General features: G+C 41.6%; 1 protein-coding gene across 8 annotated transcripts in view; it reads left to right on the top strand.

The window, feature by feature from the left end:
* The window catches only part of dgkza (diacylglycerol kinase, zeta a), a 708,940-nt gene that overhangs the window by 473,362 nt on the left and 212,943 nt on the right, over positions 1 to 22,635 (top strand). For all 8 annotated transcript variants that reach the window (XM_063062203.1, XM_063062202.1, XM_063062204.1 and 5 more), the window contains 8 exons: positions 3,436 to 3,549; positions 4,608 to 4,748; positions 7,751 to 7,829; positions 11,153 to 11,208; positions 12,452 to 12,514; positions 16,062 to 16,135; positions 17,774 to 17,885; positions 18,371 to 18,570. In XM_063062203.1, the coding sequence (XP_062918273.1) occupies positions 3,436 to 3,549; positions 4,608 to 4,748; positions 7,751 to 7,829; positions 11,153 to 11,208; positions 12,452 to 12,514; positions 16,062 to 16,135; positions 17,774 to 17,885; positions 18,371 to 18,570 (839 nt within the window). The remainder of the gene's footprint in view (positions 1 to 3,435; positions 3,550 to 4,607; positions 4,749 to 7,750; positions 7,830 to 11,152; positions 11,209 to 12,451; positions 12,515 to 16,061; positions 16,136 to 17,773; positions 17,886 to 18,370; positions 18,571 to 22,635) is intronic.

The following is a 22,635-nucleotide window of genomic DNA, read 5'->3' as shown; positions in this document are numbered from 1 at the left end:
CCTGGAGTATTGTGTGCAGTTTTGGTCCCCTAATCTGAGGAAAGACATCCTTGCCATGGAGGGAGTACAAAGAAGGTTCACCAGATTGATTCCTGGGATGGCAGGACTTTCATATGATGAAAGACTGGATCAACTAGGCTTATACTCGTTGGAATTTAGAAGATTGAGGGGGGTCTTATTGAAACGTATAAAATCCTAAAGGGATTGGACAGGCTAGATGCAGGAAGATTGTTCCCGATGTTGGGGAAGTCCAAAAAGAGGGGTCACAGTTTGAGGATAAGGGGGAAGCCTTTTAGGACCGAGATTAGGAAAAACTTCTTCACACAGAGAGTGGTGAATCTGTGGAATTCTCTGCCACAGGAAACAGTTGAGGCCAGTTCATTGGCTATATTTAAGAGCGAGTTAGATACGGCCCTTGTGGCTAAAGGGATCGGGGGTATGGAGGGAAGGCTGGTACAGGGTTCTGAGTTGGATGATCAGCCATGATCATACTGAATGGCGGTGCAGGCTTGAAGGGCCGAATGGCCTACTCCTGCATCTATTTTCTATGCATCTACCCACAGGAAAATGAATTTCATGGTTATGTATGGTGACATATATGCACTTTGATAATAACACTTACTTTGAATGAGAGAGTTGCCCTATTATGAGGGTCTAGAAAGTTTCTATATTCCTTAGAATTTAGAAGAATGAGGGCTGACTTTATTAAAAGGTCCTCACAGAGCTGAACAGAGTAAATGTTGAGATGTTTTCACTCGCGAGAGAGTACAAACAGGAGTAGCTATAAATTAAGACAATGGTCACTTAAGATGAGTGTGTAGGAATTTCTTCTGAGGGTAGTGAATCTGAGATTTTCTGTCCCTTAGGGTGGTCATTAGGTATATCTAAGGTGGCAGTAGATAAGTACTTAAAAGATTGTAAATTTGAGGGTTATGGAGAATCACCATTGGAGTTGAGGCCAGCGTGATCATATTAGTAGAGCTGTTTTGAATATCCATGCCTGCACCTATTTTACATCATAAGACACAGGAGCAGAATAAGGCTATTTGGCCCATTTTGTGTTCCCGTGTTAAAGTAAATAATAGGATGTTTTAGTCTGCTGTTGAATCCTAAAGTCTGAAAAAGGCTAAAAATTATTTCAGGCAAATTCAAGCTGTCAAACCCAAAGCTACATCATAGTTTCCTGTGTTTTGAATAAGGAAACATTGCTAGGTTGATGAATGGGGCAGCAACCTGAACAGAAAGTAGGTTCTACAAACAGTCCCTTTAAAAAAAAGGGTCCCAAAACAACAGCATCACTGTATAGAGAGGGGGAGGGGGAAGAGAGGCAGTGAGTGAGAGAGAGAAGGAACAAGTTCTTGAGCTGTCCACGTTCATTTCATAGTGGCAATAAAATATGGCTCATCTGAATAACACGGAAGGAATTAGGATTTCAATCTGCAAAAGCTCTGCAGCACTGCATTAGCCAAGGCCTTGCTCTGTCTCTGAATTGAAAGTACAAGATTCAATGACTATGAAAAAAAGAACAAAGACTTTATCCCTGGTATCTTGGCCTATATTTATCATTTTTTGAACTTTACATAAATATGTTTATTATCTCAGTGCTGCTTCTAGAAGTATGTTGTGTACAAGTCATTTGCCAAACTTCTTTTTAAAAATAGGACTTGTAGTGATTGGTTTGGAATGACCGGAGCCTGTGAAAGATGTTATATAAATGCAGTATCTGTCCACTTTATCGATTTAGAGTGACTATGTCTGCTCCCTTCCCTATTAAAGAAGTCGTGCTCAATCCTTTTTGATCATGTGGGATACATTTGCCAACACAGGGAATGCTACTGACAGCTTGCTTCAAATCTCAGCTAAATACAGAGATTCCCTACATTACAGCTGGCCTGACTTAGAAAAATCTGACTTTATGCAAGTGCTCCATATACTTCTGAAGCATTTTTTTCAAGCTGGCTATAATAATAAAACAATATTTAATGATATTTGTTAATGACTGGTTGCAGTCTATATTGTGCTAGTTTAATTATGGGTAGTGTTAAGGTGATTACACTGGACAACAATTTTTTTCAAAAGTGTTGCTTCCTCAGAATTTTTTTTTGTTTATGATAAACTGCTTGAAGATGAATACAAATATAATTTCAGACTACTTTTATCAGGTAAGAATTTGGAGAAACAACAAATTAACTTTTATTGAATATAATGTGTTTAATTGCATAATGGTGCTGATGCTTTGCAATAGTTCAACTAAGTTAAAGATATTTTGTTAATGATTTTCATTTGTACTCAGTGTCTGATGCTTCTCGCTTAAGTGTCCAATAGTAATTCGCCAGCATTGATGGATTCCAGTTGCCCTGGTATCTTTTCTCCATGACCGCCATGTCCTGGTGAAATCTCTCACCATGCTCGTCACTAACAGCACCGAGATTTGCAGGGAAGAAGTCTAAATGGGAATGCAGAAAATGAATCTTTAGTGACATGTTGCATTTCATGGTTTTATATGCTTGAAGCATGCTTTCAACCAGCTGCATGTAGTTTGGTGCTCTGTAGATGCTGAGAAAAATTTCAGCAACTTCCTTGAATGCCTTCCATGTGATTTTCTCTGGACCCACTAGAAATTCTTCAAATTGCAAGTCATTGATAACCTGTTAGATTTGTGGACCAACAAAAATCCTTTCCTTCATCTTGGCATCAGTTATTCTGGGAAGCATCTGTCTCAAATATCAAAATCCTTCATAGAAATTTTTGTACCTGGTGATAGCAAGTTCCATCCTTACAGTCCTGAACCCAATAATTATTACTAAAACCTGTCTTGCCATGCAGCAGCCACGCTGCCTAAGCATGCCCAAGCATGCCCGGACAAGATAGGAAACTTTCCAGCTTACATTGTAGGCAACATTTTAATTGACTTGAATTATGAATTGAAATAATAAACATAAGTGATTTCAAAAAATGGTGTGTGATAGGGAAATTTCATGGTGATTTTCTTGATAAGTAGCCCAAAATTCATAAGATACACCTAAAGGTATTCAGGAAGCAAAATCTGTGTTGTCCAGTGTTATACAACGAAATGAAATAATTATGTAGAGAATTATATTTCTATGTAATTTAGAAACATCTTTCCTATAGTTAAAAAAAAGTGTATAAAGAACAATGCGATGTGGATAATTACAGAAAACAAGCATTCCCATGTTGCATAGAAATCTTTTTTATAGAAATTGGTTTTCTGTTCTCAGGGATGAAACTCTTGTGTGCCTGTATCTGCGTTATCATGGATGACCTACTACCTCATAATGAATAGTACAAATCTTGGGTAAATGAATGCAGAGATTACAATGATTGAGGCAGAGTTAAAGCAATCCAGTGATCCTGTAAATGTGATAAATGGCCAGGTGGGTGCTTCACTTAATATGAATTTCCCTTTTCTCACAGGTGGGTTGGATTCTTTCCATTCTGGATCAATTGCAGCTGAACCCTTCCCCTCCAGTTGCTGTACTTCCTTTGGGAACAGGGAATGATCTTGCCAGGACCCTAAATTGGGGTGGGGTAAGTGAGATAAAGGTAGCATGGAGGTTGAATGAGTATTTTAGTAAACTGAATTATGAGAAATATTTGCTTACTGCTCTGCATTTCCTTTATTCATGTAACCATAGTTTGTTTTGTTTTGTGTGGATAAAATTGCTTGCTTTTGTACATTTTCTGCCATTCAGTACATGGTAGGACTTGTTATTTATGGAGCTGTTTAGTTCTCTTAAATTTATTTGTGGTTGCATCCATTCACATTGTAAAGTGTAACTCTGTAAGCTCCAATGACATTGTCAGATGCTATCTGCAGAATCTCAGCTGGACCCTCCCTTTTGCATACCACAGGATTTCTGGGAATCGTTATCTAGGCAGGAAAACACTTGCAAGAACAGCATAGATGGGCTGAACTTCTGTTGCAGTATCTCAATGTAAAGTTGGTCCAAACTAATTATTAAACTACTTGTTCTATTCTTTCAGAGGATGTGAACGTCACTGTCTAGGTTAGCATTTATCATCAGCCCCTTACTGTCTCCTCAACTGGGTGGCTTGTTAGGCCATTAAAGAGAGGAATTAGAAATCAGTCATGCTTCTGTGCGTGTGGAATCTTTAATGGGTTAGGCTACATGAGGATATCCCCTTAATTAGTGACTAAGCTGTGGGTTTATGACAGTGTGGTAGATTCGTGATGTCTAATATTAACTTTTGATGCCAGATTATTTTAATTGCATGAATTTAAACTCCAACTTTCAGGGTTGGCTTAAACCACTTGTTTCCAAGTTAGTAGTTCCAGGTACTCATCCAGTAATAACCATTCTCTGAGCTCTGCTGACTGTCTGGCATTGAGCTGTTTGTTCCAAGTAATGTTTAGAGGTGACCATTGCTGAAGAAGGAAAAACTCATTGGCATATGGGGGGGGGGTGGTGGGAAAGTATAATTAACCTTCCTTTTTAAGATATGGATTCCCCTTTACACAGGCAAGAGGATTTTATTAATGCCAATATCTATTTCTATCTTAGATTGAAGGTTACAGAAAGAAATGTTCATTTATGCATCATAATCATTTTGTGTCATGGGTACAGGGATATACAGATGAGCCAGTTTCCAAGATCCTGTCCCATGTGGAAGATGGAAACATTGTGCAGTTAGACCGATGGAATCTGAGTGTGGAAAGAAACACAGACGCAGTTCCAGATGAGCGCGATGAAACAGCAGCTGAAAAGGTCAGTTGTTGAAGGTCCTGGCTGTTGTGTGTTTGGGTCTGCCACAGAGGTAGTGGGTTCGCTGTGTGCTCAGTGACAATTATGAGCACCGGATAACTGACAGCTTACTCTTTTGGCCATTTGCCACACTAAAATTCTTGACCTTTTGCAGTTGCAGCTTTGTAGAAAGTGGTATTTATAAAATATCTTCCTCAAACTGCGCTACTTATAATGTATGGTTGGTCCACCTTTATGGTTAAGGTGCAGTAAAACATCTAAGAAGGTGACTGGACTTTGCAGTATTTCTGAACTTGTCAGATGTTGGTGTCTGGGGAGTGTCACTAGCTCTTTTCCCAGGTAGGCTTGTGTCATGGCTGAGGGGAGGGTAGTGAATCTCTGCAGGCCATTTGGGGTTTGGTGAGGAATGGATTTGGAGCAGTAGCTGACAGGTTGAATCAGGGACCTTTATCAAAGGTGGTGATTTGGAACAGCATTTTCAATCGGGCGATTTGCATATTGGGTGAACTCGTGAGGTAGGGTGGGGTGGGAGTTGCTAAGGATATTGAAACGAGGATGTGACCAATTAGACTTTCTCAGCTGCTTCAACGTTCATTGTGATCACAGTTAATCATTCAAATCCAGTACTCTGTCCACATTCTCTCATCTTATTAGCCTCTGGAACTATAGTTAACTCCTTAAATAAATCTGATGGCTTTGTCTCAACTGCCTCCCATTTTAGAGAAATCCACAAGTCTCTGAACTGTTTCTGCAACCAGTTCATGCGCTTCAGCTCTGAGCTGGTTCTGTGGCTGTGGATTCACTTTCAGGGACTCTGTTCTCTGTGTTATTTGTTTACTTTTTTTTATTGTTGGCGCAATTTGTTCTTTCTTCCACACATTGAGTGTTTGATGGTCTTTGTTGTGTGGGTTTTTTAATGGATTCTGTTGTGTCTCTTTGTTTGGTGACTACCTGCAAGAAAATGAACCTCAAGATTGTAAATAGCATACACACTTTGATAATAAATGTACTTTGAACTTTGAGGTTCACAACTCTTTGGCAAAAAAAAAGTCTTTCCTCATTTCCATCTTAAATGACTCACCTGGATCTGGGTATCTCATGTGGGTGTGATTCCTGATTCTTTGGAATTCCTCCACCATCAGGAAAAAACTTCCAGTATCTAGTCTGTTCAGCTTTATTAGGATTTGGTAAGTTTCAACGAGGTCCCCTCATATTCTTCTAAACCTAACAAATGTTGCATGCTGTAAGGTTTCACTGATAAGGTAATGGTTTCTTTGTAGCAGCAATGTTTAGGTTATGACTAGAGATAATGGGGCTTGTTAGCCAATGAGTGGGATGTTGTTCTTGTGTGTCTGGGAGCCGGGAATTTACGGACTTTTGCTGGGGAGAGATTGGGAGAGAAGATGCGAATGGAGAGAGTTGGTAGACCATCGGACTTTAGCAAGGGTCCAAAGGTCAGCGACGATCGGAGCAGGTCAATGGTGGACAAACGGCCTTATCAGTGACTCCAACATTGAGCATTGGACTGTTTCATGAGAATGGGCCCTTTTTTTTGTTTCTTTACTAACCATATAGTCAAATTAAGAATTATAAAGCTCAATCGTTTAATTGCATATTGTGTACTGTTTGTTATTGCGTGGTACTGTTTTGTAATGGGACATACCGCGTAGCATCCACCCAAAAGAGATTTCTTAAGTTTGGCTGGGCCAGGAGCTATCATCCCCTATATTAAGCAGCTAGCCGAACTGAGAGTTAAACAAATATAAGACAAGTCATCCCAATCTCTGTTATATTAGTTCTGTTGTACCAGGAATCAGTCAGTGAGAGCTTGGTGCTGTGCACTGTTGACAGATAATAATTTGTGAAGAGCAGATTGTCCTGGATGTGCCCAGTGATGGGAACTCTCAAGCCGGATTACTCTATAGTGCTTCAAGAGGAGAGTTGTTGGGGAATGATATAATCTAAAACAATATGATGCAAACTTAACATCATTGGGTGTAAGGGCAATTCACACTGGTAAGTACCCAGCTGAATTTCCACATTTGTGTGAAATGCCCTAGAAATGTTTTTTTTATCACATAGTGTAAAATCATAAAATTTGAATTCTGTAGAATGCTGAAAAATAATGGTATATAATTGAATTTTAGGCAAAATTGTCAGAGTAACATCGCTTACAGTAAAACTTCCAACAATTCTCATTCCCCAATAACTCTCCTCTTGAAACACTGTATTAACTGTGATACTCCTTTTCTTGGCTGTACCACAAATGTTCACTGACTCTGCCTTTCGATATGCCCAAATAATTTCCAATTATACTATAGCCTCCACACTTTGAGCATTTCCACATTGTTATTCTTATGAACAAACCCCTTTGCTCATCTTGCTTTGGTATGTCTTTCATGCTTCTCCACCCACACGCACTCCCCCTTCATTGCAATGTAACCCTTTAACCAACTCTTCTCATTGAGTCCAGGTTAATGGCCATGTCTCTGCAGAACTCTTCGTATTTTAAAGACCTCAAACAGGGACCCTCTTGTCCTTCTATTGAGAAAAAAAAGCCATCCTGTTTAGCTTTCCCTGATAGTTACAACCCTTAATTTTTTTTCAACCTTATTTGTACTGTTCCCAGAGTCTCTATCTTGTTTGTTAGGATAGACTTGCAGTCATCTAAGGTGCATAATGGGCACTGTTGCTGGTGTGTACTCTTCTCTACATGAGCAGGTTGGTTCTGTAAGTTGTTTTCTGTCCTGGGGAGAGCTGTCAGCTATAGGAACAGGTTTCAAAGCACAGTGTCAACCTGACCCTGTACCTAGAAAACTCTTCCTGTGGGTCATTCATTTAACCTATTGTAGGAACGTACCACATTGAAGTATTAGCCACCAGTGCTGCTTGAATCCTACCTAATGTTATTTTCTTCATGCATTGCCCTTCTGATTCGCCATCAGAAAGATTTCTATTCACGGTGATGCAGATTTTCATGAAGATAAATTTCTCTTTCTTCATAGCTTCCACTTGATGTTTTCAACAACTACTTTAGCCTTGGCTTCGATGCACATGTGACTCTCGAGTTTCACGAGTCCAGAGGTAGGTTGACATGAGAACCGTTCCTTGGAACCCCAGAGATGGAGCTTAATTTGTTCCCGTAACCTGGTCAGTCTGTCGGTGAATCATGTAGTGCAAGTCTTGAAACAGAAGACCTTTTATTTTGGTGCTGTGATTTCCATTTTATCTGCCCTGACTGAGTTAGAGGCCACCTGTGTTCAGTCATTCCACAGCAGGTCACGGTTGATCAGGATCAAGTAAGTACACATATTTGGAATCACCATTGCTACTTGTTGACCGCATTCTTCTTGTGACATCTTCACAGACAGCACACCCTTCGCCGTCTCCACTCAACTCCTCCCTGTAGATCTCGTATTACTGCACAGGCCCGAGATGATTTGCTGCCACAATTGGTGCATGATTGTTATTGTTGATCTGAATGTCTTTGAAGGTTCTCAGTTATCCAGGTCATTGTATATCAAGCAGTAGTAAATCAAGGTAAATTGGACTTGCTGTGTTGTCTAGAAGATGTTTTAGCACTCATCCAAAAGGCTTCTTCAGTTCTAATCCATGGTGGCTAGACTTCGTCTTATAAACTTTGTGAGCTGTTCAAAGGTATCGCAATCACATTACGGTCATTAGGAGTCATAGAGGTAATGAGAGGGTCATTAGTTTTATGCAAGAGGAAAATCTGCAGATGCTGGAAATTTGAGCAACACACACAAAATGCTGGAGGAATTCAGCAGACCAGGCAGCATCTAGAAAAAGAGTACAATTGATGTTTCGGGCTGAAACCCTTCAGCAGGACTGGAGGGAAAAAGGCTGGGGAGTAGATTTAAAAGGTGGGTGGGAGGGGGAAGGAAAGAGAAGCACAAGGTGACCAGTGTATGGGGAAGGATGAAGTAAAGAGCAGGGAAGTTGATTAGTGAAAGAGACAGAAGTCCGCAGAAGAAAGAAAATGGAGAAGGAGCACCAGAAGGAGGTGATGGGTTGGCAAGGAGATAAGGCAAGAAGAGGAAAAGGACATGGAAAATGGTGAAAAAGTGAGGATGGGGAGCATTACCGGAAGTTAGAGAAGTCAATGTTCATGCCATCAGGTTGGAGGCTACCCAAACGGAATATAAGGCGTTGTTACTCCAACCTAAGTGTGGCCTCATCATGACAGTAGAGGAGACCATGGATGGACATATTGGAATGGGAAGTGGAATTAAAATGGGTGACCACTGGGAGATCTCGCTTTTTCTAGCAGATAAGTGTGTGTGCTCGGTGAAGCGGTCTCCCAATCTGCGTCTGGTCTCACTGATATGCAGGACGCCACACCGGGTATATGACCCCACAGACTCTCAGGTGAAGTGCCACCTCACCTGGAAGGGTTGTTTGGGGCCCTGGACGGTGGTGAGGGAGGAGATGTAGAGGCAGGTGTAGCACTTACTCTGCTTGCAAGGATAAGTGCCAGGACGGAGATCAGTGGGGAGGGACAAATGGGCAAGAGAGTCGCATACAGAGCAATTCCTGTGGAAAGCAGAAAATGGGGAGTAGGGAAAGATGTGTTTGGTGGTGGGATTCCGTTGGAGATGGTGGAAGTTACAGAGAATTATGTGCTGGATGCAGAGGTTGGTGGGGTGGTAGGTGAGGACAAGAGGAACCCTATCCCTGGTAGAATGGTGGGAGGATGGGGTGAGAGCTGGCATGCATGAAATGGAAGAGATGTGGTTGAGGGCAAAGTTGATGGTGAAGGAAGGGAATCCACTTTCTTTGAAGAAGGAGGACATCTCCTTTGTTCTAGAATGAACAGCCTCATCCTGCAATGGAGACAGGAATTGAAGGAAGGGATGGCGTTTTTACAAATAACAGAGTGGGAAGAGGTATAGTCCAGGTAGCTGTGAGAGTGCGTGAGTTTATAATGGACATCGATGGATAAGCTGTTTCCAGAGATAGAGACAGTGAGATCAAGAAAGGGGAGGGAGATGTCAGAAATGGACTGGGTAAACTTGAGGGGAGGGTGGAAGATGGAGGCAAAGTGGATGAAGTTGAGGAGTTCAGCATGGGTGCAGGAAGCAGCACCAATGCAGTCGTCGATGTAGCACAGGAAAAGTGCGGGACAGTCACCAGTATAGGCTTATAATACAGACTGTTCCACATAGCCGACAAACAGGCAGGTATAGCTGGGACCCATGCGAGTGCCCATGGCTATCCATTTTGTTTGAAGGAAGTGGGAGGAGCCAAAGGAAAAATTATTTAGAATGAGGGCAAGTTCCGCTAGTTGGAGGAGAGTGGTGGTGGAGGTGATCTGGTTAGGTCTGGTGTCCAGAAAGAAGCGGAGAGCTTTGAGGCCTTTAGTCTTATCTTTGCATGAATGAAGGTACGAACTATTGTGGAGATGTTAGGACTGCATTGAATTCGAGGAAGGTATTCATGGCTGTCAATCCATGAGGTGCAAGCCATCACAGAATACATCAGCTACTTACAGTACAATCCTAACATCTCCACAACAGTTCACACGTCTATTCATGCAAAGATAAGACCAATGAATCTCTCATTACCTCCACAACTCTTAACGACCCTCATGTGATTGCTGTACCTTTAAACAACTCAGAGTTTATCAGCTGGAGACTACCCGCCATGGATCTGTACTGAGGAAGCCTCTGGGATGAGTGGCGAAACGTCTTCTAGACAACACAGCAGGTCGAGTTGCCTTCATTTACTACTGCTTGATAGGTTGATCTGAGATCTTTGCTCTGTGCTTTTAGTTGTTAAGTAGTCAGTGTTTCTGTTGGCAGTATTGTCCAACTTGTACTGATGTTTTGACCTGTGAACAACATGGAACTCCAGAAGTGACAGTAGAATAGAGCTGATCTCTGCCCTTGTTTTGATGAGATCTTCACACCTGTGGGTTTGGAGATCACACACACAACATACCTTATTTGATGTCAAAGTTATGTTAACTTTCCTTTGTTAATTCGAAGAATAAAGTTATGGGGAGAAGGCAGGAGAATGGGGTTGAGAGGGATAAATAGTTCGGCCTTGATGGAACAGCAGAGTAGACTCTGAGCTGAGTGGACTAATTCTGCCCCTACTATGTCTTGTGGTCTTAATAGCAGTTTTTGGAACTGAACCCTAAGAGTTGTCTTGATAAGAGTTTTGACTATAGATCTCAGTTTAAAGTAAAATAATTAGACAGTCTCAATTTCAAAACAGAATTGATTCTGGCTTTTTTTTAAAGGAACAATATTTATTTTGATCCTGAATTATTGATTGGTAATGCACATGCTTGTAAACAGGGAATGATGGACTTGTTCATTGTTGAGTGACTTGCATTTCATTTTTATTGTTAGATGTCACTAATGCTTAATTTCCTGTTTCAGAGGCTAAACCAGAGAAATTTAGCAGTCGATTTTGGAATAAAATGTTCTACGCTGGGGTAAGTGACAAGAATAGCTCAACGTAGGCCGGTGACTGTTGAATTTGCAGCAATCAGATGTGCACTTCAGCCATTTAAATCAAACAGAGACACAAGAGACTGGAGATGCTAGACTCTGGGGCAACACACAGTGGAAAGAACTCAGTGGGTTGAGTAGCGTTAGTGGGAGCAAAGTCCTGATGCAGGGTTTTGGCCTGAAACTTCAACAGTTTCTTTCCGGGTATCAATGCTGAGTTCCTCCAACAGACGCAAACACTGTGTGTTAATTTAAACTAAGCATGTCACTGTGTTTCTCATTGTAGCCCTTCCCAGCAGTAATACCCAGCCAATGCTACTGACAGAAGAAGTAGATGAGTGCAGAGCAACTTTGGTTGGAAAAGAGCGGCACTTGTTGGTTGAAGTATGATAAATGGGGAGGGATGATGGAGATTTCAATTACAGCATATGCCAATAGCCATGCGTGGTGTGTTGCTTGGATTTATAGCATCTGCCGATTTTCTCTTGTTGGTGGTAGGCTGGGGCTACATCTCAACCAAAGGAGGTGTAAGGTCCTCCTTCCCTCCACGAGCCTGCAGGTGTAACTCTTCAGCAAGGTGTAGCAATTGTTTAACGCCCCCCTCTCCCCCACCAGTGAAACCGTGGGAGCAGGTGGTGGATGGTTGTATGAGCAGCTGGTGCATATCACAAATTCTGATGCCAGGTAGACACAATCTCTGAAGAGTATTGATAATGACTGGGGTCACCCATCTTGTAAAGGCATTGCCCAGAAGAAGGCAATGGCAAACCACTTCTGTAGAAAAATCTGCCAAGAACAATCATTGTCATATGATGCGGCACATGATGATTGACAGCCTCCCTGTTAACAGTGTCCGTATTCTCAGTGTCATTGTAATGTGCATAAAGCTTGTCAGGCCATCAGACCTGGAGAATTGCCATTGGGTGTGGGCCCCAGTATAGTGAGACCAAGGCAGGAGCCAAGAAAATCAGAGGTCATCCCATTCTGGGCCACTTCACTGAATCTCTGAAATGGCGTTAGTTTAGATGTGGGAGTGCGATTGTTTTCCAGGAATCTATATGAACTCTAGATACGATGGCTGAAGGAAGAGCAAATACATCTTGAATGTATCATGAATACGATCTGCAAAGATCTGTCCTTGATTGTTTGACTGAAGCTCTAGCTGCCATTTTCTCTTCTGGTGTTGCTCACCCATATAACTGTGTCATTCTCTCCTCTGTTATTTAGACAGCAGTTTCAGATTTCTTAACGGGAAGTTCCAAGGATTTGGCCAAGCATATTAAGGTGGTGGTAAGTACATGGAATTTTGCTCAGAGAACACAAGGCTGTGAACCCTATTCCAGTATTCTAGATAATCTTGTTTCACCTCTTTAATTCCTTGGGAGTGCATGTAACCTGCAAGGAGATTTGCCCATCCCCAGCCATCTTTGAGGATTCATACATATCACATCTCAGTGATCTGTCATTATTCCAGTAATATACGAGGATCTATGTCACATTCCCAGTAAACTGTGAGGACACTTGTCATAGACTCTCACAGTATTCCATTCTCTGACAGAGGTAAGCCATTCATCCTTTTGAGCCTGTTGTGTCATTTAATTAATTGAAGTTTGATGTATGCCTTATCTGACCTTAGAAACTCTTGGGAAAAGGAACTCGTTGTACGTTGTGGCAAGAAATGCTTTTGAATGTCACCTTTAAATAATCTAACTCTAGCTTTAACACTAATGCCACATGGTATTAGACTCAAATCATTTTGGCATTAAGGACTACCTCAGAAGGGAATTGAATGTGAAAGATGAAATATGGGAACATTGAGAATATTAAAAAGAAACTGAATTCTCCTACTGGTTAGGAAATAAAGGGAGCAAACAGAAGATGACATTGAGGTGGAGGGTACCGTTGAGGTACTACCTGACTACTTAGTGTAATTTCTTCAAGGAAGAAGATACTGTTCAAAGTGTACAAAAAGATAGATTAGATGCTGGATGAGCTAAAAATTGATGAAGAGGAGATCCTCAAAGGCTGGTTGTATTTGAAGTAGCCACAATGATTGTAGTCATCAAAAGATACAGATTCACTTTGAGAGGGCAGGAGAATTACAAATTGCTGCTTGGCTCAGCTAAAACTGAGTTAACATAAACCCAGTAATTACTGCCTGTGAGTTTAATGCTGGAAGGGAGAATCTCTAGAAACAGTCATCCAGGGTAAAGCAACAGTCACTTCAACAAGGATATATTAGTTAATGGAAGCCAGCAAAAGGCAAATTGAAAGACAATGATGAAACTGATGAAGTTGAAGCTTCTCAGTGAGAGGAAGGTGAGGGTACTTCTAAGTGGCGGTTGATAAAGTGCCACATGACAGAATTATTAGCTGGTTTGAAACCGCTAGGATAAAAGACCCTGTTGTGTATGGGTAAGAATTTCGTATAAGGACAGAAAGCAGTTCTGATATGTGATTATTTACCAGACCGAGAGGAGGTACATAGGCTTAGTTTCTGTGGCTGGTGTTGAAGCACATGCTTTCCCAACATAAATTAATAACTTGGCTTTAGGTATGTGTCCCATTGGTCAATGGCTGGATAACTATAATATCACATAGTTGGGGATTGTAACAGAAGGCATTTTTACAGTGGTTGTTTTCTGTGCAATCACCCCACTTAAGATAAAGACTAGCATTATTGAAATTATATATTGTGCATGATTTAATGCTTGCTCTTTTTGAGCTATTAAATATTTCTAACTTTCATCTCCCTAGCGATTACTCTGAATTATTCTGCTCCAAGCTTTATGGATGCAGAGTGGATAGCCTTACGCTTTCCCACGTTAAAATCTATCAGCCATAGATTTGCCCATTTATTTTAAGTCATCGTCATCCAGTATGTAAACAGCCTATTTGGTCTACCATGCTTATTCTGACAATTAAGTACCCATCTAAACGAATACCATTTACTATCTGTTGATTCCTGCCCAGATACTGCCTAAATTTTGCCTCCATTACCTTCTCAGGCAGTCTGTTTCAGATTGAAACTGCACACTGTGTGAGGGGGAAAAATATCTTCCTTGGATCCTCTCTAAACCTCCTGCTCCTCATTTAAACCAATGCCTCCTGCTCTTTGATATCGCTAACATGAAGATCCATTTTTTAAAAATATCTACCCTATCATAATTTTATATACCTTGGTTAGATCCTCCCGTCAACATCCTTGGGAAAACATACCCAGTTTATCTAGACCCTCCTCATTACTAAAATGTTCTATTCCACCCCCCCCCCCCACCCCCAACGGCATCCTGCACCCTCTCCAGTATCATCAGGTCCTTCCTGTCATCTGGTGACTTGAATTGCACGAAGTATTCTAGCTGTGGCCTAACCAATAGTTTATCATGTTGTTTCGACAATATTCCTTACTCTTATACTCCGTACCATGGCCATTTCTTCACCGATCCTACTTGTGCTGCCACTTATGGGGATGCTTGGACATGCACAGTGAGGCCACTCTGTGCCTTAATACTCCTGTGCTCCTACCATTAATGAGAAGGGTCCTGCCCTTACCAAGTCACACCCGAAATTCGTCACCTCACACAGATCACAATTAAAGTCCATCTGCCACCAGTCAGCCCGCCATACCAGTTGAGTAACATTGCTTTTTAGATCAGCTGTGGAATCTCAAAATCTCTCTGCAGCTTTCTGTTCGTCGCTATGTACTGAGAGCAGGAAAAGTGGAAAGACTGAAAGACCGTATTAATTCTGATATTAATGGCTCATCCCAAACCACCTCCAGTTTTCTGCTCAGTCCCCTATTCCCTCAATTCTCTTAAATAGTAGGCAGCCGCCGATCCCAGGATCATGGGTTTACACCTGTGGTGGAATGTGTCTTCTCCAGGGCGCATCCTGGGCGGGAAGATTTGAGGAACTGGCTGTTACCTATGCAACAGGTTCCCCCCTCCATGTCACTGATGTAGTCCAAGGGAAGGGCAAGTGCCGATATACTTTAGCACAGGTGTTGTCGCAGAGGCTGCCAGAGTGAAGTTGCAAACAACATCAAACTGCCTTAGGGACCCTGGCTCTAGGTTTCTTCCTTGGGGTTTACTCCCGAAGCCTTTCCCATGGGTGGGTTTGGCTGCAATTCTCTTATTGACCAGAATTCTATCAAAGTCAGCCTAAAGTGTCCTCAACATCATCTGTAGTTGCAGACCTATGTTGAGGATGGCAATGATGTACAATCCCCAGCATAAAGAAGCCCCTCATGTTGATCTTAAATATTTTTGATCCCTTATCTCACCATCGTCAGCAAACAAATTTATAATTCTTTAGAGTGTGAGTGTGGAAAAACTAAATTGTTAGTGCAGCTCCTTTGGAAACAGCTCTCTGTTCATATTCTACAAATGTAAATACATACTCATCATCTGTTCTGTATGCCTCCCCAATCCCAAGATTGTTAATGAATTCAGAGGTACCCTCTAGCTCAAAGCACACAAAAAATTTTTTATTTAAGTCTGATATGTGGATTGATGGGGGCTGCTCTCATTGAAAATGATGTGATTTTTTAAATGTATTTTATTTATGTGTTTAAGCTGTATTTTATTCATGATTGTGATTAACATTAATTGTGACAGCAGTTAACCTATCTAAGCATTGAAGTATGACTCGTAATTAGTGAGAATAGCATTTTATTTTTGCGTTGACACTGCTAGTTAGTAATTTCCCCATTTGGGCCACTAAATATTCCTAACTGAAGCCTTTGTCGTAATCCATTTAGATAATCACATACAAAATGCTGCGGGTCTCTGAACTGGTTTGTAAGCCTCACATTTCTCCTGTTCTTTGTTCCCAACAGTGTGATGGGACAGACCTGACATCAAAAATTCAAGATTTAAAACTACAGTGCATTGTCTTCCTGAACATTCCAAGGTGAAGTTTCTCTTGATCCCTAATCTCTACTGAGTTAACTTGCCTTGTGTTTCAGTCACACCCTGGTGTCAGGGAGGGGTAGCATCTCTGGTGGGGGAACAAGTTGTGTCCTTTTCAGGCAGTTTGCCCACCTTTAGTCCCCACCTGGCACTCAGCTGTCACCTGTGGCTCCCCATAGCTGTTTGAATGTGACAGTGGCCACAGCCCGGGCAACGGCCTCGACAAGCTGGCTAAACCAGATGAGGGTAGCCGACGGGTCTCAAACCCTCGGTGAGATAGGGAGTTGTCTATCCCGGCATGTGAAGACAGACTCCGGCAGATTGAGTGGACAAGACCGGTGGAAGGTCCAATGGTCAAGAAGGCGGTCTCTGCGAGCGTTGTGGAACGTGTAGAGCATGACATGACACAGAGGATGTCCTGGTCATCCACTGCGCCTAGTCCCATCTCCAGCCGTATGGACTCTTGTCTTGCCACTGGATCCAGATGAGAATTGGGAAGAGAGAGTGAGGCTGATGCTGCACAACTGTCCCTTACTTAAGTCCAAATCAAGCGCTAGTCTCGACACCATCATTAAATGGCGTCGAGGTCTTCATCGACAACGATGGACGAACAGCAACAGTGTCAGTGTTCGTACACAGTTTGAAACGACTCCTTTGTCCTCCCACTCTGAGCATTGAACCTATATTCAAGCCTGAAGCAGACTAGGTGAATAATTAACTAGTCATTTTTTGATGTTCACTATCCCATGAGCTTCGGTCATTGGAAGGGCTCCTTTAGCAGGATAGGAAGTCCTCGGATATTAAGGGTTAGATTTTTTAAAAAAGGAATATATGGTGTGTATAGAGATATATAGAAATGGAATAGAAAATGTAGGTGGGTAATACGTTTGTAAAAACAAATTAGCCGAGTGAATAGGAACGACGAAACAACACTGGTGAGCACGATTAAGACAATCCTGAGTATGTTGTAAGAATTTTAAGAGCAAGATGATAACCAGGGAAAGACTGTTAAGAACCAAAATAGCAATATCTATACAGAGCCAGACAAAGTAGGATTAAAAGAACACTCCTTATCTGTATTTAAAAAAGAGAAGTGCATCCAAAATGCATTGCCTAAGTTGGTGGTGACAGGGCCTGTCGCAACATTTCAGGAATATCCAGGCAGGCACTTGAATTGTCCAAGTATAAAAGGCTACAAACCAAGTGCTTGTTATTGGAATTAGTCCAGATAGATGCTTGATGTTCAGCATGGACGAGATGGACCAGAGGGCCTTTTGCTGAGCTATATGACTCTGTGAAATACAGTATTTGGTCATCAACAAGTATGACCTCCTTTGAAGTCTGGCTAATAAGTGGAAGAGGGTTCCATGTAATTTACATTGACTGGTTTTATCTTGATGTGAGACTTGGGTCAAATGTTTCCTTGATATCAAATGCAGTGACTCATTTCTTCTTTATTGCCAGAATCCAAGCTGTATTGTGCATATCTGGAACAAGATTGTAATTTGGTTTGGAGCCAAGTAGTCTTGACAAAATCTTCTTGTCTCTAAATGGCCCTGCTGACACCTTACTCAAGATTGAGGATAGACCTAAAGGCCATACAACTGTAAAACATGCATTTTTATTTAAATCGTTGCAGGTACTGTGCTGGCACTGTGCCATGGGGAAATCCAGGTGAACATCATGATTTTGAGCCACAACGTCATGATGATGGGTGTATCGAGGTGATTGGCTTCACAATGGCATCTTTGGTATGTCTCTGTTGCCTTGAGTTTTTGGAACTGTCTCTGCTAACTGTAGTTCAAAATGGTATTTTTGCCTTCAGTTGTGTTTAATATTTAAAAACTAGTATTGGAAACAGCTGTTCAGCCATTGAAGCTTTCTGCATCATTCTGTTAGGTCAGAATTAATCTGCAACTCAAGTCTGTCTGTCCTTGCTTCATTTTAGTGTTACACATGTGGAAACGTTTTAGCGCTTGTTGTATGACCATGGGTTTTACATTTACTACTTGCTCTGAATTGCTCCGAATCCCAGTTGTCTTATGAGCATCTTCACTCTGCCTGACAGTAAATTCCTAGTTTGAGGGCCAGCTGCTTGTTCTGAAATTGGTCCAATGCTCTACTGAGGCCCTGAAAGCGAATGCAGCCTCTGGTAAAGGAAAGTGAAGCTTGATGCTTATGTTGGCATTTTGTCTTTGCATTGAATTGGCTTCTCTCCATCTTTGTTGCAACCAAGGCTGCTCTGCAAGTTGGTGGACATGGGGAGCGTCTCAACCAGTGCCGTGAAGTGACGCTAACGACATACAAGTCGATTCCGATGCAGGTTGACGGGGAGCCGTGCAAGCTTGCACCGTCCATCATTCGGATCTCATTGCGGAACCAGGCTAACATGGTACAGAAGACCAAGAGGAGGACATCCATTCCCCTGCTCAATGAGTGAGTACTAATCAACCATTGGGAAGTTGCTTTGACCTTCTTAAAAAAAACATGTGATTTTGCTAGTTCGTCATGTGATATCTGTGGTTACCAGGGAACCCTGAGCTCCTGATTTTCTCCTCTTAGCTAATTTTGTTCTTGTATGTGATACATTTTACGTGGATTTTTCAGTGAAGCAATATTGTTACAGTAACTAAGAATGTTCCATGAAAAAGGATTAGGCATATGGATCCAAAGGGTCTTTTTTTTTCTGTGACTGCAATTATGGGAGCCATCGGATTTTAAGAACCTCATCCTCTAATGTGGGCTGGTAGGGTGGAGATACGTCTCTACCAAAGGAGGTGGAAGGCGCTGCTTCCCTCCGCTAGTCTGCAGGTCACCCTTGGGCAAGGTGTTGTACCTGCTTATCCCTCAGATCAGGGTCATATGAAGCCATGGGAGCAGGTGGTAGATGGTTGTATGAACAGCTGGTGCATAACAGAAGTCCTGACCCTACTGGCTAGGGTCACCTGTCTTGTAAAAACACTGCCCAGAATAAACAAACCATTTTTGCAGAAAAATTTGCCAAGAACGATCATGGTCCTACAACACGGCACATGGTGATCCTCTAATCATTAGGTTTCTTGAATGCTGCAGTTCTGTCTGGTGTCATAGTTTAGAGATGGTACAAAACGTTCATTCATTGCAGAACTGTGTGCATAATAGAATGCTGCAAAACACTGTGCTTTGCACAATATGTGTTCGGAGTACTGATCGCTAAGGGAGTATTCATTTGGAATCCGGATTTAAATTACAAGCGACAGGTTCTATTGGGATTTCAGCTTCAATCAGTAGATCTATGGATCACTAAAAACTTTGCAGCTTCTGGCTTGCCATATCTAAAATCAATTCCCTGGCAGTCGCAAGTGCTTGTTGTTGCAGCAGTGGAATGATATAGATCTGATTTCCATTTTCTAGGAATTAGTCCTGTTGAGAATCTTCATAAAAGTAAGTGGCTGCTTGGATGTTAGAAAACTAATGTATAACACAAGATCTGCAGCTAAGTCCATGTGCAAGGTTTTCCTTTTTAGTCCTGTTTTAGCCAGGATGGACAACATCATAACCAGTATGAAGAGTCTGAAAGTAATCAGGTAGCATAGTAAATAGGTGTGAGTTGACGGAAAGGGTTGTGGCTTGATTTTCTCACAAGAGTACTTGTTAGGATTAGAGATGTGACAATCATTACTGATGATCACCATTCCACGCCATTACTGGAGGGGTGGACCATATTGCACCTGGTTTATTGATGAAGCTGCTTTTGTGAATGTAAGTTGGTCACAAAAATGTCAGATCTTTAGAGAGAAGATTAATGATGTATTTTATGTGGGTGAATAAGTTTCATATTGAAATTAATAATTGATGTTTCTGAATATCTAGCGGGGTTAAATTTGAGGTGACTATTTACCAGGAAATGATTAAGTGCAACGTAAGCCGTTAAAAATGTGTCAGTGGTATGGATTGGCTGTTAAATGCCAGGAATTGATTGAAGTAAATGCTGCAACTCACACAATGACCAGGAGTAACACCCATTGCAGATGAAGAGAGAATAAGAACGACTATTTAAGGAGGTAGCTGCTTTGCGCATGCTTGCTTCCTCAAGGCTGATTTATACTTCTGCATCAAATGGACACCGTAGCCTACGCAAGTGCCCTATGCACGTTGTGAGCATTTATACTTGTGCGTTGGTGTGTCTGCATCGCTCTGCAATTCGGACACGTCACGCATGTGCACACACCTGCCCGTGCAAGGCTTCATGGTCATGGTAGTCTTTCTCGGGGTAAACAAGTTTAAAGCGAGTGTCTTTTTTTCGTAAAAGCGAAATGCGTCCTCCATAATTTCGGAGGTCTGCAAAGCTTTATGGAAAGCATTGCAGCCAGAGTTCCTTCCCTGCTCTTCAGTCACCCAATGGGAAGCTATTGCAGCGTAGGAGGAAATGCGATGCTACTAAGCGGACCAATTACAGTTGTTGTGGTCTGCGTTGCCACGACGCGCAGTTACATTTTGGGAGAGGTGCGCGTCAGGCTACAGTGTAGGGATCCGCATAGGGTTTGCGGTGACGCTGTACCTATGACATCAAGTTGATGCAGAAGTATAAATCACACTTAAGGGTGTGCTTGTGTGTACGCATTTGTCTTGTCTGTGTGCAAAGAGGAGAAAGATCTGTGTGGTTTTGCTGCAAATTTGTGATGCTCTTACTACTGCCAATAGTAGGAGGAATTTGGAAGAGGTTTTCCGATTGTCAGGAAGTAAAATACCACAGGACCCGTGCTTTTACTTGAAAGGTGTCCCTTGTCTTAGAAGCTGGTGGGTGATGTGATGTTTGAATTGATGAAGGAGTTTGAGTGGAGGAGATAAAGCTATTACCTCTGCTTTAGTAATCCAGATCAAGGCAGCACCATCTCTAAACTTGTATGCAGGATCTTAAAAGCATTTTAATACATTATTAGTGGCGGCAGTTAAGATTTCCCTGCCCCAAAGGATTGAGATTTTAAAAAGCTGAGATCACTAGACATCTGTTTAGTATGTGGATCACAAGATCAGAAGTTAAGTGGAATAATCAATAGTAAAGTATGATCTCTTGAATGGCACAACAAGGTTGATGGACTGAGTTCGCCAGTCTCTATCCCCAATGTTCCTGAGTTTCGCTCCCCTGATCTTGATTAAAATTATATGCAAGTGGCTTCCATCATGACTTACTACAGGTTTACATCCAAGTGGTATGACAAAAAAAAAGTCTCATCTCCAGTTCACCATCTTGCTATTGGCTAACTAAAAAGCTGCATAAATGACTGATGGTGTGAACCTATTTGCCCAGAAACTGGACCCATGTTTGTGTTTTAAAGCATCTGCACCTTCTGTCTTGCCTTTGAGGCACTTGCAGGCATGATCCATCCAATCTCCTCTGGTAAGACAAATCTGCCTCTTCCAGGTCTAGTAAACCACCTCTGAACGGCTTTCAAAGCATTGGCATTGTTCAATAAGATGATCAGCGCTATACGCTTTACTGCAAATATAGTTTCACCAATGCCACATATATCTGAAACATGGCTTTTCTACTTTATATTCAATGCCCCTGGCAACTGCTGCCTTCCCTCATTTATTACCTGTCGTATCTACTGTGAGCCTTTTGCCAAATTACACACCAGGACACCAAGGAGCTCTGTGATTTCTCACAATGTAGGTAATTTGTTCTTTTTCCCAGTTCTTCTGCTAAAATTGACAATATTACATTTTTCTACATTTAATTTAATTTACTTTATTTTATTTATTGAGATACAGTGTGGAGGAAGCCCTTCTGGCCCTTCAAGCTGCACTGCCCAGCAATCCCTGATTTAACCCTAGCCTAATCACAGGATAATTTGCAATGACCAAATAACCTACCAACCAGTACGTCTTTGGACTGTGGGAGGAAACCAGAGCTCCCAGAGGCCATCCCAGGGGAGAATGTACAAACTCCTTTCAGGTAGTGGCGGGAAGCTTTCATGCAAGGTATTTATCTAAATTGTAAAAGGTTAAGGTCCCGGCCTCAGTGTGGCACACTATTCATTACATCTTCTCAATCAGAAAGAAGACCCATTTGTGCCTTCCATCTGTCTTCTGTTAGCCATTCAATCCTAAATCCTCGTACAAATGTTACCTCCTACACTTTGAGCTATTATTTTCCAAATGATGTTTAATGCAGCCTTAGCAAATGCTTTCTGGAAATCTAAAAATTGTACGTCCACTGCTTTCCCTTAATCCACATCTGACTTCAAATAAATTAAATGTAATTTCATTTACACCAAATCATGCTCATTTTGTCCAACTACCTGGAGTTTTTCTAAACGCTTTCTGAAAATGTTTCTCGCATTTTTCCAATGACATCTGTCTCCTGAATTTTCCTGCATTTTGTGAATAAAGGAGTTACATTTTTTTTAAATTTTCCAATCTAATGAAACTTTCCTAGAAACTAAGAAATATTGAAAAATTGAAACCATCTCACCAGCCACTTCTTTTAAGACCCTTGGATGAAATCATCAGGATGCC

This window comes from Mobula hypostoma, chromosome 11 (genome assembly GCF_963921235.1).
Source record: "Mobula hypostoma chromosome 11, sMobHyp1.1, whole genome shotgun sequence".
NCBI classification, from domain to species: domain Eukaryota; kingdom Metazoa; phylum Chordata; class Chondrichthyes; order Myliobatiformes; family Myliobatidae; genus Mobula; species Mobula hypostoma.
This window is presented reverse-complemented; position numbering and strand designations above follow the sequence as displayed.